Source organism: Choloepus didactylus, chromosome 12 (assembly GCF_015220235.1).
Source record: "Choloepus didactylus isolate mChoDid1 chromosome 12, mChoDid1.pri, whole genome shotgun sequence".
NCBI classification, from domain to species: Eukaryota; Metazoa; Chordata; class Mammalia; order Pilosa; family Megalonychidae; genus Choloepus; species Choloepus didactylus.
The window spans coordinates 11,315,295-11,332,287 of record NC_051318.1 but is presented as its reverse complement, the minus strand read 5'-3'; the positions used below and the strand labels follow the sequence as shown (position 1 = coordinate 11,332,287).

The following is a 16,993-nucleotide window of genomic DNA, read 5'->3' as shown; positions in this document are numbered from 1 at the left end:
AAACAACACAAAGAAGAAATTTGTGTATAGTATAGTGGAGAAGAAAGGCTGCCAAGCAGGCAAGTAGGCAGACAGACAAGCATCTTTTTTTTAATGCATTTTTTATTGTGAACTTTAACATATATACATAACATGATAACTTTCAAAGTATGATTTAACAAGTAGGGCACAAATTTCAAAGTATGTAATGAGTCACAGTTCCACAACTTCAGCTATTTCCATTATTGTAAAATAAAACATGCATACAGAAAGGTGTTAACTTTTGATGTACAGTTCAATAGGCAGTTATATAGGTAATTTCAAAAATTGTTATGGGTTACAGTTCCACAGTTGACAGGCAAGTATTTTAACACAATAGCTATCAGTATGAGGAAAAGTCAAAGACATTAGTACAACCAACATAATGTTTTGTCAGTTCTCTTCAGGTAGCTTCAACTCTTTCAACTTTAAAGTTGATTACAAGTAACGACAGAATACCTTCAGCTTTGCATGAAATGAGATTGGAAAATTGAGTGTGATAACAGTCTCATGTTAAGTTTAAAGTTTCTCTGATGTAGTTTATAAAGTCCAAACTACATAGAAAATATTCTTCTGGATTCTTCTAGACTGTCTATAAAGGAGAAGCTTTAAATTCATCCACAAAGAGGGAAGCTGAGACGCTCTCTGTCTTTGCAACCAATAATGTACACAAACCCTCTGACCTTTGGAGATTTAAATGGCCAAGAGTGTGCAATCCAGTTATCCATCATAGGGAAATTGCATTTTTGAAAGCTATGTCCGCATTCGTTTTAAGGCCTGTTAAATACTATTTTTAACCATTGTGTTTTCTGTTGTCAAAACCAGTTTCCTTCTAAATTAAACAATTTGAAATACAATTGATTTTCATGACACATATTTTTGGATATTAATCCTGCTTAGACAATGAAGTAGACATTGGCTAAACTGTTCTTGTTTATTCTAGATTTCTTTAATTTTCATGTTTTCTGAAGACTCAATTTACATAGTAAATATAACAGCTGTACCTTTCTAAAATTTTACAACAGTGTTTTGATCTTATCCTGTATGGAATTAATGTTATACAAGTTTGGCTGAAAGTCAAGGTTCTGGATGGGAAAGTAAACTATTAAAAGCAGTATGCTTCCATTAGAAGTATCTCAATTTTTAAAAGAAATAATTTACTGTATATTTGCTACTTGCTTCAGGATATGATATTAAAGCTTTCCTTATAAATATCCAGGGAAGACTTGGTTTTCATTCTCGGGACATTTTACCCACATACTTTCATTATTCTATCTAGAACTTAGTTTCTAGAAATCAGCCTTTTTGATCGTATCCAAGATAGCACTTCTCTGATGGAGAGAAAAAAAAATTTCTGTTACTAGTTGGCTGCCAGCCTAACAGCCTTTAAAATAACTAATGAATCAGGTCATGCTGGAAGACAAAACTAACACCAATAAGTAGAAGTTAACATCTGCAGGGCGACGGTGAGGTCACCAACTCCAGAGCTGCCTCCGTGGAATCACCACCACTTGCCTTGGATGGGGTAGGGTTCGGATCCTGTCCAAGATTCCGGGCTCTGGAAGCTTCTGCTCCCTCATTGATCTCCTCTGCTTCTTGCTCCCTTCCTGCCAGCCGACCATTCCCTGGATGATCCCTTCCCCTCACCCCTCCCCTTGTTGATTTCTCCAGTCTTTAAGCTCAGCATTTATTCTTTCATTTAATATTTTTGAACATATCCTAAGAGAAGGATACAATAATAAATATGACAAGCCAGATTTTTAAAAAAATGTTTGTAAGTTAGCATGAAAACAGACAACTTAATAAGTATATATGTAATTTTATACATCCAGAATTGTTTAGAACAAAATTGCATTGTACTTGGGTGTTACATGGGGAAGTACTAAATGCAGGGGGAGCCCCACGCGGGGGTGCCTGACCCGCCTAGGAAGTGAGGGGCATCCTCTCGGAACAATGACTTCGAAGGCAAAACCTGAAGATTGGGAGTGTGTTCTCCTAAGACTGCCAGATCTTCAGCCCTCTAAAGTTTCATCCTTACTTTTTTAAAAAGTTGTTTTCTTTTGACAAATGCCCTTAAATTCTTTTGCTTCTTGCAACTCTGCTTTCTTTGACCTCTTTGCTGAGAGGAGAAAGCCCTGTTGTCTTCTTACAATGCTCTAGTCCATATACATACATATATATATATATATATATATTTTTTTTTAATATATATATTTTTTTATCCTGGGATCTGACTTCACCTGCCACTGGGAAAAAAGCCACAAGTCTGTAGAAAACATACCCATGTCAATGTTGTACTTTCTAAAATAGTGCATCATGGAAGAGGGCTGGATGGAGACTCAGCAGTTGAGAGGGATAAAATAAATCTGTCAGATATGATATGTTAACCAACACCGTGGATGGTCCACAGCCACGAGGAACTCAGGCTATGAGGAGGTACCTAGACATTAACGTTCCCAAGCAGCTGTCTGTCCTGTGGGCTGCTGGGAACCCTGCCCAGCTACAAGGGCTCATCTGCAGGACAACGTGCCTTGGGAACCATTTCTCCAGTGGCTGGGCAGTTTCCATCCTCATTCTGAAAACTGAGTCTAGATTCAATTCAGGAGAACATGGCCCACGTGGTCAAGGGCAGGACAGTGGTCACTGGGCCCTGAGGATGGCCCAAATGGAAAGAATAGAACCCCACATGGATGTTGGGTGAACTGCGGCCAGCTCCTGGTCATATTTCGGCTGTCCTCCTCCCCTTGAACATACACTCTTCGGGGTTCTTAGAGGGTTATACTAAACCACTGTGGAACCATGACTCGAACAAAGGCTTCTGAGGCCCAGAGGAATGGCCCAGGGGGGCAGCTTCGGGCAGTTCAGCAGCATTTATTGAGCAACTATGTACCAGGTACTGGACTGGACTCATGGGGCAAAGCTGGATCAGGAACAGCCCTTTGTGTTGAAAGTATTTCAGCCCCAAACTGGCCTCTTAGGAGATGAGTCCTTCACAAGTAGATTAAGTGAATATCAAAAATTGTAGAAGATAATCTAAGTAAATGAATAGAGAGTACACTCTGTTTTTGGGGAACATGTTTTAAGTATAGGGAGACATAAATACTTCACCAACAGAAGCGATTCACCTCAGTAAGCTTCACAACTAAATTTGCAAGATAAGACACTTCATCGATGGTAAATATATATCGCACAGTAAATGCAGCCACATTTATATCTTGAAATAAATTATAATTTATCGAAGATAACTGAGCACCTTCTAAGTGAAAATGTTATAATGTTCTAAAACAAGACCGTTTTCTATGCCTAGAGTGATGACTAGTTCTGCAATTGGTGTCAGGAGAATTAAATTCAATGTGATCCATGTTTTTCCTCAAGAGATCATGGCAGAAAACACAGTATTCCAAAACACTATAAGAAAATGTATTTCTTGAAAGAAATCTCCCCTCCCAAGTTTGTACTTAACATTCTCCCAAAATGGGGAGTGAAATTTCTCCAGCAAAGCAATCACATGCCCCCCGATTGGACTGGAAAGCACATTCCTCAAAACAAAATTCACTTTATTTCTACATTTTATTTAGAAACTCCTAAAAAGAGATATATCTGGATATAGAATTGCGAAGTTTAATGTCAATACAGAAAGGCTACAGCAAAACATAAATCCCTGAAAATTAGCATTTGTGTCACCTTTGAGACTTCCCCATTTGCCTTCTAAATGACTTGTTATGAACATGACCCAGGATAGGTTATTTTTCATTTACCAAATGTGGGGACAGGGATGGGGGATTTGAGCAGTAAAACCAGTTTTAATTTGTATATAAGCAACTTGAGTCAAATATTCCGTAACCTTTAAGAAGTTACAGACACACAAGTCCACTCTAGGCAATACAATTACTCAATTTCCATGCATTTGTTCCCCCTCCAGTTCTAGCAGAACTCCCTGTGGACCAGATTTTGAAGCTATAAAAAAATTCCAAAGAACAACAAGGACAAAAATCTGAACCAGCAGGAGACATAAAGTGAAAAAAAAGAGCTTAAGTGTTTCCCAAAAAGAAAACAATATCATTAATCACAGACAGAATGCCGTAGCAAGAGTTTACAGTGCCTTTTAAAATTGTTTGTTTGCGGTCCCTTCTAAGATATCCCTGCCTTTCCACCAGTTTACATACATTTTTGCTTTCTCTAACGCCAACTTAGAAAAAGAAAACAATCATGAAACAAACAGCCCTTATGTCACCACTCCACTCCAAGGCATGTATCCATTTGCCCACTTACCCACCTTCCATAGGACAGGGTTTTTCTTAGATTTTGATAAACGGGACCATATTCTAGTATTGAAAAGTGTCCCTTTCCAAGAGATAGATCAAGCAAGAAGAAGTAAAATGTGACTTTCTCTTTCTTGTGTTCTTGCAGGTTTGAATATCTGAAGGAGTGACATCAGGAGGAAGCAGAGCTACAAGGAGCAGCAGGGCCTAAAGAAGAGATGCTGTTTCAGTGAGGGTTTCCAGGATGTCCAATCCATCAGCAAAACCAAAGCCTGTGGTGGCTGCCACCCCAGATTGAAAAGTAACTCCCTCTAGGAAAAGGCTCTCACATAGCTGTCTTTTTCTTGTAAATACAAATAGCTTCTTATTCTAAATCCTGAAAACAATACTCTTTGCTTTTCCTTAATTCCTAGACTCTGTCATTCAAGATATTTTTGATAAATGTTGCTGGAAAGAGCACTGACTTCAAAATCGGAAGGAGCTAGCTGGGAATCCTGGCCTGGTCTCTCCATAAGCGTGTGATCCCCAGCAAATCATATTTCCCTGAGTCTCAGTGTTTCGATCCATAACACAAAATTAAAAAGTGTGCATGTTGGAAGGTATCTTAGTTTCCCGCCTTCTAGAACAAATACCACATAATGGGTTGGCTTAAACAATGGCTCACGGTTTTCAGGCTAGGAGAAGTGTCCAAAACCAAGGCACCTCCCCAAAGACTGTGGCGTTCTGGGCTGGCTGCCAGCGATCCTTGGCCCTTGGCTTTTCCATCACGTGGCAATGCATGTGGCAGTGTCTTCTCCTTTTTCCTCCGGGTTCCATTGACCTCCAGGTTCTGGCTACTTCTCGTGGCTTCTTTACGTCCGATTTCCTTTGCTTATAAGGCCTTCAGCCATATTGAATGAAGGCCCTCCCTCATTCAGTTTGGGCACACCTGAAGTAATGACATCTTCCAAGGTCCTATTTACAAATGATTCACACCTAGAGGACCAGGGGTTGGGGCCTGCACATGTCCTATGTGGGGGGCAGAGTGAATCCCCACCAGATGGTTATGAAGAGGATGACTTGAGGCAACAGATACAGAGCCTCCCGTGCTTGGGAGAAGCTCAATACCTTCCTTCCTCCCTCAGGGACATATCATAGTGCTCCCCCCATTCACGTAGCATCTGCCTTCAGGGTCATGTCTCGGGGTCCTTCCCTCAGGTACCCCAGCTCCACTAAGGACAAGCTTCAAGCTCTTTGAAGTTGCTGGGATCTAAAAGGTGCACAGAGGAGTCGAAATTTGATTCCTGGAAAGGATCCTGGTCCTGCCTGATGAGGCTGTAACAGAATCAAAGCCCTGGCCTCATCCTATCCCCATATGTGAGGTGAACAATTTTAAAGCCACATACTGGAGAACAATCTAGAAGCCCTTGTGAAATCATGTTTCTGATGGCTTTAGGGACCCTCTTCTGACTTTACTTTTTTGGAAGGTCTTTGCAAACCTATGATAAGAGAACCCACATGATTAGAATTCTGTTTTAATGGAGACTTTCAGCATCTGCCGCAAGCAGCAGTGGAATCTCCCAAGGCCACTTTAAGCTGGAGTAGCAGTATCTTCTCACATTCCTCAGAGGTGGCAAAGCTCCAGGGATGGAGTGGTTTTGAAACAAGGGACAAACAAGCACACTTGGCGTCTGTGCTCCTCCTCCGTCTCCACTCTTTCTTGCGGGCCATGGGCAGTGGTAAGGGGAGGGAGGTTTGCAGTCAGACAGAATCAGCCTTCGACTCCTCATGCTTAAGAGTACTGCACCCCTCTTGGGATGGAGTAAAATAATCTATGTGCATCAAAGTGCCTGACAATAAAGACGGGATATTTGTCTCATTTCTCCCTCCCCCAGAGCATCTCTCTCCCTACAGGCTCAGCACATCCTTCAGAAGAAGACGTTAGGTCAGAGGTACTATGACATAAGTCCCAAGAAGCTATGGAGCTTTCTACTCTCAGAATCTGGGATCCTGCTGGCCTCCCTTGCTGGTATCAGGAGGTTGGTAAGAGGCCAGCTGTCCCCACATGGCACCCCAGGTGGGATGTGGCCCATGGACCCCACACAATTTATGAAAGGAAGCTCTTCTACTGGGCCCTTTGTCTCACCCACAAGAACTGTTTAAAAGGGCGTTCTTTACTCTTAATTTCATGGCCAAACTTCAGCCTAAAATCTAGACTGAAAAGCAAATGCTCAGTGTTAAGCAGTGGTGTGGGAGACTGAAAAACACGGTCGCAGTATTTCATAGCTCCCCCCAACAAGAGTGGAGTCTACTCCCCAGCCTTTACATCTGGGCGCTGACTTGCTTGGACCAATAGAATGTGGCAGAAGTGATGCTGTATGAGTTCCACAGCCTCGGCAGCTCCCATGGAGGCCCTCCCAGAACGTCCCTGCCCCCATGAAAGGAAGCCCAGGCTAGACCACTGAATGAGAAGAGAACACATGGGAGGGAGGTCTGGCTGGCAGCCAGCACCACAGTCCCAGCCAAAAGGCTAGATGATGGAGGAGAAGAGGCCCCAAAGGACATTACTGGGACATATGGAAAAACTGGAATGTAGACTGAAAGCTTTATAGCAATATTAAATTTCTTGAACTTGATAACTGCACTTAATGTAGTACATTAAGTGAATATCTTTGTTCTGAAGAAATGTGCATGAAGTATTATGTGTTCAAGGAGCATAATGTATACCGCCAACTCTCAAATGTTTAGAAAATAAAGACATTGATAGATGGATAGACACATGGATTAAAAATAGTTGTAGATAGATAGAATGATACAGCAAATATGGTAAAATGTTAACATTGGTGGATCTGGTGGGTGGGTATGTTGGAGTTTTCTGTATGGGCTTTATATTATTTTTGCAACTGTCTGTAAGTTTGAAATTATTTCAGAATAAAAAGTTTAAGGGAAAAAATGCCAGATGACTGTGGCTGCAGGAGAGAGCCAGGTGACACCAAAAGGAAACCACCCAGCTGAGCCCCAGCCCAAATTTCTCACCCACAGAATCATGAGAAAAAAAAAACAAATCATTGATTTAAGCCATAAGCTTTGGGGCGGCTTGTTACATAGTAATAGATGACAGATACAAAAGGCTGTCATGATGTGGCCTGGCAGAAACAGTGACTTGGTGGTGAGTGAGGGACATGCTCTTTCTGTATTTGAAAATAAAAGCACCAAAGCAGAGCTCCCCCAATATTAGGCATGAACTGCCCCATAGGATGCTATCGGTGGGGAAGCAGCTTGGATTCGTAGAATTACATCAGAAGGGTCCCGGGACCCACGGTTCTGCACGATGGGCAGCCAGCTCAGTCTCCAGCCAGGCAGTGGCTTTCCTCACCAATGGGGTACAGAATCCCGGCACATCACTAAAGCCGGCAGAACCGTCCTGCTCCGACAGGAAGAATCCAGCCACCCAAATGGGGGATGCTGATTCCAACAAAGGAAACAGCTCTGGAGGCCCAAGAAGAGAGGTGAAGCATCCTGAGGCTTCAGACGGCACATTGCAGGGTGGACTGCAGGAAAGCAGAGCTGGATGGAGGCATGGGGGCACCTAGGAGACACGCCAATAACATGGCCATTCAAAAGGACTCTGTTGACATCTGTCAATATTTAGATAGAAGAAAGGCTCTGCACTATGTGTGGGAAGGAAGAGAAGAAGGACTATTAGCTCGATTGTCTAGACCAGTAATTCAGTTCTGGCTCCAAACAAATATACCACCCCACCCTTTGGCCAAGCAAAGCCACTCTCCTCTGAAGGCAACTTAGTTCCTTGGATGCGTGGAACGCCCCGAGCCCTTTATCCCGGTGTCCTTCTGCCACACTCTGCCAACACATAACCTTCCTGGCAGGGATTCCAGTATTCTAGCAGCCCCCACCATGCTGTACAGATGGGCACCTGGACTTCATGCTTTCCTGGGCCCACGCCTCTCAAACTAGCCCCAGAGTTGTGGTTCTCAAAGAGCGTTCTCAGGACCAGCTGCATCAGCATCACCTAGAAACCTGTTCGAAATGCAAATTCTTGACCCCACCCCAGACCTACTGAATCAGAAACTCTGGGGATGGGGCCTTCCAGGTGCTTCTGATGACTGCTAAAATTTGATTCATAACCTTGGCCGTGCTAGATTATTGGTGCCAGGAGGAGATTCTGGTTAAATTGGCCAGGGGAGCAGCCAGGCCGGAGGAGTTTTAAAAACTCCCCAGGCGATGCTAATGTGCAGCCAAAATTGCGGACCGGGGCCCTAGAGAGAGGCCTACAGCATTTCACAGACATCATCTGGCAGACTAATTACTAATCAGGGTTTTGCTAAAGGTGGCCTTGAGTTTAAGTGGTTTTATACTTGTAAATAATAAAAGCCACGGCTTTTCATTTCTACAAGGTTCACTTCAGTCCTCATTTAACAGAAGACTCTGCCAATCCTTGCAGGCTTGATGGTGCTGACCACATGGGTGGGTCTACGGCTTGAAAGGAAATCCATTTACACCAGGCGCGTTAAATAGAAGCTTACAAAACCAGGCCAAGAGGCAGGGCCTGTGGGCACTGTGATAATCCGGGTAAAGACAAGCGCATTTGCCAAGATCTGCAATGATCAGACAGCGAAACACGTAAGAGCAAAAGACCCTGAATTTCAAGTCAGGAAGAGGCACACAAAACATGTCAGCAGCAGCCGCACGCCACAATGAGACATTGCTTCCCTGTTAGTGGTGATTCGGAATGAGGACACTTCCCACCATTGGTTTTCATCACCAAGTAATTTTGTTTTGGAAGCAAATGCCATGTACGATTTTTATTTGTGGTTAAAACATATATATTTAATGCCATTTCTGCTCATTTTCACCCAGTTCGTATTTCCATCTTGCCGCCCGGGATTGGGTTAACCACGTCATGCTTCTCAAGGCCACAAGGCCACAGCCGCTGCTGTCAAAGACCCTTGACTCGACTTGATGACGGGCCCAAGCGGAGTCCAGGATGGTGTGAAGAGTCATGGAGTAGGACCCGGGTGTCCCAGCAGAAGAGAGGAAACCAGAACAACGCGGGAGCCAGAAGAGGCTCCCGGCTGGAGCAGGTCTAGTCCCGGGGTCACTTGGGTTAAAGGCCATCACCAGGGAGACAGCAAAGAGGAACTAGACCCTGACAGCAGAGCTGGCGCTGCAGCCCTCAGCTCAGTGCTTCAGGCGAATTAATGTGCAGAGGAATCAGCAGGGGAAAGGCGGTTTCTGATTCATTCAGCTCCCAGGAGATCCTGCTGCTGCTAGGGCACAGGGTCACCTGGAGAAGCACACTCCGGGGGATGTGGTGGGAATGCAGAGGAGCATGGGGGTGCAGGGTTGGAGGGACCAACTTGAGTCCAAGCCATGGGATTTGGATTTTTTTTAGGAGCCTATCTCACCCTTGACAGGATGGACCTTCCAGGCCCCTGTTTGCATGAAGGGTTGAGGGGCCTCCTAAGAGGAAGCGGGCAGGCCAGCCTGGTCCCCAACAAAGCCTCAGATGGAAGCAGAGTTGATTCTGAGCACGACTAGTTCTTGTCACTCCAGGTTGCATCCCAGCTCACCATCTGAGGGCTCAGGTTTGAGTCTAAGAGTAAGTCAAACTGCAAAAACTGAGGGTACTATTGCCTCTAATCATTGTGTAAGACATGGAAGGGGAAAGCTGAATTGTTCTGGACAGACCTTCTGCCCAGGCTGAAGGCCTGGCCGTGGTGGCTCAGAGGCCCCAGTGAGGTACAGGACAAAACAAGAGGGGAGTCTATGGGATGGTTTTCTTTCTTTGCTCAGAGAATTGAGGCCGACTGCCTACATCTCAAGAGAGGACAAACATCTTCTATTGAGAACAGCCACCTTCTAAGGGATCCACCATAAACCGAGATCAAATGGACAGGCAAGAGCCCAATAATCTACTGGAATAAATTCCTATCTGGCCATGAGAGACTTCTTCTTTGAAATGACAGTGTAGCTAAACATTCATTCATTCATTCATTCACTCCAACCCGTGCCGAGAGCCTCCGCGCCATGCAGGGGTCCAGGTGTCAGGGCTCTAAAGAGAACTGAGACATGTTCTCTCTCCCCAAAGAGAGAGGACACAGATACACAAAATAGTAATCTTACAAGGTGAGGAACGCAAGTGGCGGAAACCAAGAAGGGCTGTAGGCGAGCAGAGGAAGCCATCAGTTCTGTCTGGGGGCTCCAAGGAAGAGCTCCCAGAGATGGCGATTTTTGAGCTGGATTTTGAAGGCAGAGGAGAAGGAGATGCAGAAGGAGTAAAAGGGTGTTTCAGGCAGACAAACAGCATGAACATAGAGTGACGGAAGTACAAGTCCCATCTAAAGCATGGTGAGTAATTTGTCTGACTGGAGAAGAGTTTGCGTAGCAGGAACACAGGGTATGAAGGAGGGAAGTGGTGAAAGATGAAACCATGGACACAACTATTGGTTTAGCAGCAGTTTAAAAGAAAGGAAGGAAAATTAAGCTTCTAACCAAATCTCCTGGTATTACGAAGCAATCATAATTTTGATTTTAATTTAAAACCCCTTATGGGCTTTAAGCAAATAGAAGAAAATTTTATATACAGAAAAGATACCAGAACCATAGAGACGGTAAAAAGATCAGCGGTTGCCAGGGGCTGGGGAGTGGGGAGGTTAGGGCTATGAAACGATTCTGTATGATATTGTGATGGCAGATACATGATGCAATGCATTTGTCAAAACCCATAGAAGTGTGCAATACAAAGAGTGAACCCTAATGGAAACTATGGACTTTAGTCATAACAATGCATCAGTATTGGTTCATCAACAGTATTAGTAATAAATGTACCACAATAATGCAAGATGTTAATAATAGGGGAAACTGGGGGTGGGGTGGGGTGGAGGGAGAATACACAGGGAGAACTGTGTATTTTCTGCTCAATTTTTCTGTAAACCTAAAACTGTTCTAAAAAAATAAAACCCATTAATTAAAAAATAAAAGATGCTGGAGTTTCAAAAGAAATTTTAGCACTGTAATAATGCCATTTAACAAATATTTGAGTATCTCCACTCTGTCGGGGATAGAAGGAATAGAGAAATGAAGAAGAAACGTTATCTGTAGTACAAACAGCAGGTTCTGTTCCTCAGTCTGCCACTTTTTTCCCCAAGGCTGTTGACCTTGAAGAAAAACACTCACAAAACTTCTCTAGGCCGGTTTTCTCAACACTGAAAATAGGTTGGATCTCCGAGGTCCTATCTGGCTGTCATCATGTATGTGTCAAAAGACAAGATCAAGTCTCTCAAGACTCAGAATCAAAGAAAGGATCAGTCATCAGGAATGGCTTTTAAGCATCCAGGTTTACCAAGACTGATGGGAAATCCCCAGGAATTCTGACATCTCCCCACATCCGCCCGGGAGCAAGGCAGGAAATCTAGTCCACTATCTTCAGCAGACTCAGTGGAACCGTTTCCTTCGTGCAACCCCCCTGCAGCGCCATATGCTAAGCCAGAGGCTTTCTTCTCAAGCCCTCCCTCAATTACCCCATTCCACCCATTTCCTTTTGCTCCCTCAATGTGATAGAAAATCCAGTAATTTAATCAGCAGCCTACGATTTCTAAGCCACCCAAGTGTGCGAGGAATCAACAAAACGATCCTGGAAAGCATCTGGCAAGAGAACTTGTCATTCCTTTACTGGCTTCTCTAACCTCCTAAGGTCAAGGAAGCAGAATGGATTGTTCTATTAAACTGCTTAAATCAAACGCAACAGCTGTTTTTATGCTTTTAACCACTCATAGTTCTATATTTTTACTTAAAAAAATAAAGCCTGGTGTCATTTCAAATGATCTTCCTCTCTTATCCACAACGACAAATACACTGAAAAATTATATTGACTTGCTGGCCAACATACCTTACACCATGGAATGGAACCAGGGATATGATATAAATGGGCTCTCTTATGAATCAGCAAGCTTAACATTTAAAACCCCAAGTGCCAAGATAAGCTTTTCTCGTTCTCCATTCGTGTGCTCCCTCTCACACACATCTCAATTTAAAGCATTACAGAAACTACTTAGTGTTGTTTGTTCTCGCCTTGCCATTAAAAACAGCTCTATTCAAATGCTGAATGGTGCAAGCCAAGGCAAACCTCAGGAGTAACTTTGGTGCTAAAATTTTTTGGTCGATATAAAACCATTTTTTGGCAACATATTTTCATGTACTATATTATATACATTCAGAGCAGATTTAAAAATGTCTTGATGATTTTTGGAAAGGAGAACAAAGTGTTTTTTTGTTTGATTGCTTCTCAGAAGTCACATAAAATAGGTTCTGGAGTTCTTTTAGAATAAGGTTAGTTTTGGATCAAATAAGTAAGTGTTAACTAAAAAAAAAAAAGCAAAAAATACATAGGGGTATAAAATGACTGGTATCCTCAGAAGAGTTAAATCAACTAGAGTTATGAGGAGCCTACTTCGTAGGGTTACACATTCTGCTAGTGCATCCTCAACAACTTAGCTCTTTGCAAAACAGAGCCCACTAAAGACCAACTTAATTGGTTAGTCAGGTACATTCCACTGGTGCAAAAGAAAATGCAATGTGATTAGTGATAGCTGGGGAAACCCCCATTCATCCTTCTAGCCCCAGGCTTGCATCATGTGGTTTATCATCCATCCTGTATGCAAATGTAGATAAGGAAAGCAGAGAAAAGCTAGAGACAGACCCTGTGTTCAGTCTATTTCTTGAATTCACTCACTGAATGCTAAATTTGGAAAAGGGCCTTAGAAGTCTATCTTCTGCATTTTACATAAGAAAACCAAAAACCCACGTGGTGATCACTAGAAAAGAAACTGGATAGCCTGGCATAAAATTTTCAGCAGGGAAAGAAAAAAAATTTAACAAGGTACTAAGTCATCAATTCTCTATTTTAATAACTATTGAGGGAGTAGTTAGGTGGCTGTCTGCAAGACATCTGCCACGTTCCACCTGTTGGAAAACTGTGATTTGCTGAAGGTGCTAAAAAAATTATCATTTTAAATACGCAATTTGCAAACACACAAAAAAAGGCAAAAATTGTTTCACAATATTAGGTTTCTTATGAGAAGATTATTTACATTCGGTTTGCAAATGGATACTATTTTCACGTACATTTTGGTATAACTTATGATTAATTGGATTTCCCTGACAAAATTCACAATTTAAGCATTTCCAGTAAATTATAGTAAATTGTAAATGTCAGCTGCTCAAGAACTCAATAAAAATGAGAGCAGAAAAAAAGTTCAGTGGCTTTAATCAAGGGCGTGGTGACTAGAAGTAAAGAAAATAATAATGAGACTGAACTGGAGAAAAGGAAGACCGATACCTTTTAAGGAGGAAGAGACTGCTATATAGAGGATTTGAAAGGACCCTAAACATGGGCATCTTTTTATATCCCAGGATATATGAAAGAAGGGAAATATTCTGTCGGGGAAAATGCATTATCTTTTCACCTTACCGACACTCTGCTGATTTACATCTCGGGACAGAGCGCACTTGCGCGCTCACACTTTACTAATAACTGATAAATATTCAAAGGCTATAGCACCCGAAGGACTTAGCAATAGGTGCAAGCTGATTCCTAATAAACCCAAAGAGCCAAAAGGTGGCTCCTTTCTGGACACGACTGCCCAGAGATGCAGTCCCTCTCTTCAGTGAGAAAGCCTTAACGTGGTTGAGAAACTAGGTTGTCCAGCGTGAGATATCTGTCAACCCGCCGGAGAAACCTGCACCTTACAAGCGCGCACTTGGCAATTACAACCCCCACCACAGACACAATATTCCAGAGACCGTCAGATAAAGGGGTTCACACTTCGCCAATGTTGTCCCTCTTTCCTCCAGCAACACATATGCAAAATTTTTAAACTCACAAAAGAGTTCCAAGATTTCTGTCCCATAAAATAAAATCTGAGAGAAATCATTAGAGGGTCTTACCCAAGCTTTTGTAAAGCTTCCTCAGTTCTTAATTGCTCCTGGTCAGAAACAGAACTAGTCAACCACATTTTGGAAACATAAATAAAGATGGTATGTATCCATAAAAACATACCATTTTCCCCCATTTTTTGCATTCACAGTAATTTGCCTAGAGTTCCTTTAGGTGAGAGAGATGCTCCTTGGCAAGTTATTTACATTCTCTACATGATACATTTCCACATAAGTTTCTTTTCTAAACGCACAAAAATGTACTTGTGAAATAGAAAATACAATATTTCCCACTTATTATAGTGATTTTAGGAACATTCCCAACCTGTAGCCAGTTAGTTCTCAGACTTTACAACTTCACCCTGCCTCCCGATTTAAGACTTTCACCAACCTAATTGGAACTATTACTTGTTACTTAGAAACTGATGGACTAATTAGTCTTCCCACTGAGAAAAAACATAACTGTTACTGCCTTCTGGGTTTAACATTTTTATTTTTTAAATATCTCAACCTTACTGGCTCCATCGGGCAAACGTCGTGATGCCTTGTTTTATTTTGTTACTATCTTTTATTTCACATTTTACCTTTTTCTCCACGATGCTTATAAGAAAAGCGCTCCGAAATCTGATTCTCTGCGCCCAGGAGGACTGGAACAGAGGACGCGGCCACACTGCGCCGCTGGGCAGAGACGGCAGGTCCGAGCCCCAAAATCCTCCCGGGCTTTGCCCCCTTAGTGAGGGCAGCTCCACACGAACTGCTCCTACGAGCTCCTGGCCCCTGAGCGTCCCGCCGCCTGTCTTCCCTAACGCCTGGCAAAGGCAAACTTAAGAGGCGGAGAGGACTTCACCGCATCTTTTGGCCCAAATCGTCCGCCCTTTCTTTGCTCGGAATTTAAAGGCTAGGCTCGCAGTTCAGAAACTGAGCGGTTCTTGGGTCCCCGGCTGCCCTCGTCCGTCCGGGTCACTCATGTTGGCAACCTGGGCCGGACCGCTCACCGCCTGCTCGGGGCCGAGGCTCCAGACCTGGCTGCGCGCGGCGCGCTCCGGCCCGCGGTGGGGAGGAAGGGAGCTCGTTCCAAGTTCTCCGGACTCCCCGGCTACGGGGCGAGGGTAACAGCACTTGCCCTCTCCCGGGATCCGTCCGGTCCCCGCAGGCACGCGACCCCCTCCGAGTCGGCTCTGCTCCTTCCCGCTGTCGGGGCTGGAGGTCACGGCCGGTGCCCAATAACGCTAATGCCCGGCCTCTGCCTAGCCCCGCCACCTCGCGGGCAAGCCAGGAGCCGCTCCTCCCGGCTCCCGCGGACCCCGCGGACCGCGCCAAGTCGTCGCGGAGCAGCTGGGAGTGCCGGCAGGTTCGGGTGCGCGACGACCCCTGGTGCCCGGAGCCTCCGCGGGGAGATCCGACCCGGGAGCGGGCAGCGCAATCAGCGAATCCGGCCGCTGCGCCGGGCGGGTCCGGGAGGATGCGGAGGCCCCCGGCAGCCGCTCTCCAGGCGCCGGCTCCGGGCTCCCACCAGCACTGCGGAGGAGAAGGGCGCCACGATCCAGGCGGGACCCCACGGTGTGTTCCCCAATTGCTCGGGAACCTGGCCCGACCCACGGTATCTGGCGCCCGGGCTGCCCCATCCCGTCTCCGCCCGGCCCTGGCGCGCGTCCGCGGCTTACCTGTGAGAAGCAGACCGCTGAGCAGCGCGCAGAGCAGGACCCCGGTGTCCCAGCAGCTGACCATGGTGAGCGCGACGCGGCCTGCTCGCCCGGTGCCCGCGCTACCCTCGGGCCAACGACCCGGCCGCTCTAGCCCGCGCTCCTGCGCTCCGCCGCCGGCCCCGCGCTCCGGCCCTGCGCCCGCGGCGTCCCTCTGCGCCGCTCCAGCCAGGGAGGCGAGCACCATGCACCGGTAATCCTTGCAGCCCGGCGTCCGCTGGCCGCTGCGCCCGAGCCCCGGAGCCCGCTCCGAGCCGCTGCCGCCGCCGCCGCCGGGGAGGAGCCGCGAAGTGTCCGCTCGGCGCTCTGCCCGAACTCCCGCGGACCTCAATTAAGAGGCGCCGAGGGCGGGGGCGACTTATAACCTTTCCCCAACCCACTTCCTAGCCCGGGCACCTCCTTCCAGTGACGTCAAGGGGTCCCCCACCCCTCATCCGCCTCCCCACCTGCCCTCCTCTTCCTCCCGCGACCCGCTGTCCGACGGCCCCGGGGAGGGGCGGGAGAGGACCGGGGGCGCGCGCGGGGCCGGGAGCGCGGACCCGGCAGGTTCAGGGTCCGTCCTCCCGCCTCCGGCCCCCACCCGCCTCCCTTCCATCGCAGTCAGGAAATCCTTGCAGGCTCCTCCGCCCCAGCTTACTCAGCTCGGGGGGCGGCCGGGGCTGGGGAGGGGAGAGGGCCTTAGTTCCACGCCCGGCCCGGGGCGGAAAGGCCGAGCGGCCGCCCCTCCGCGCAAGGGAAGTGGGCCGCGCCTTCGCGACGGTGTCCTTGGCACCGAGGAGTGGGGCCAAATCGGGCTCCCTCCCCTTCCCTGCTCGTCCCGCGCCGCCCCGCCGCCCCCACTCCCGCCAGACCGTCCGGAGCCGCGTAAAGGGGAGCCTCAGACCCTCGGCGCAGGGCACTTGGCTGGGAGCGCCCCGAGGGAACCCGACGCCGGCCTGGCACCTTGGAGCCCAGTGCGAACCCACTTGGGTCCCTGGGGAGCGCGTCTGCGTCTTTTTTTTTTTTTTTTTCCTTCCCCCTTCCAAGTCATTTCCTCAACCCTCTGCTTCCTGGAAGCAAAACAAGGAATAACATAAT

The 16,993-nt window shown here is 46.2% G+C and overlaps 1 protein-coding gene across 3 annotated transcripts in view; it reads right to left on the bottom strand.

Annotated features, from left to right (window-relative positions):
* The window catches only part of FLT1 (fms related receptor tyrosine kinase 1), a 179,673-nt gene extending 162,992 nt beyond the window's left edge, over positions 1-16,681 (bottom strand). For 2 of the 3 annotated variants that reach the window (XM_037799877.1, XM_037799879.1), the window contains exons 1-2: positions 16,554-16,681; positions 15,878-16,242 (exon numbers count right to left, since the gene is read on the bottom strand). In XM_037799877.1, coding sequence (XP_037655805.1) covers positions 15,878-16,103 — 226 coding nt within the window. In that variant the 5' untranslated portion in view covers positions 16,104-16,242; positions 16,554-16,681. Of the gene's footprint in view, positions 1-15,877; positions 16,248-16,553 lie in introns of those variants that run through there. The other variant, XM_037799878.1, reaches the window with a different exon arrangement.
* Between the last annotated feature and the right edge of the window lie 312 nt (positions 16,682-16,993).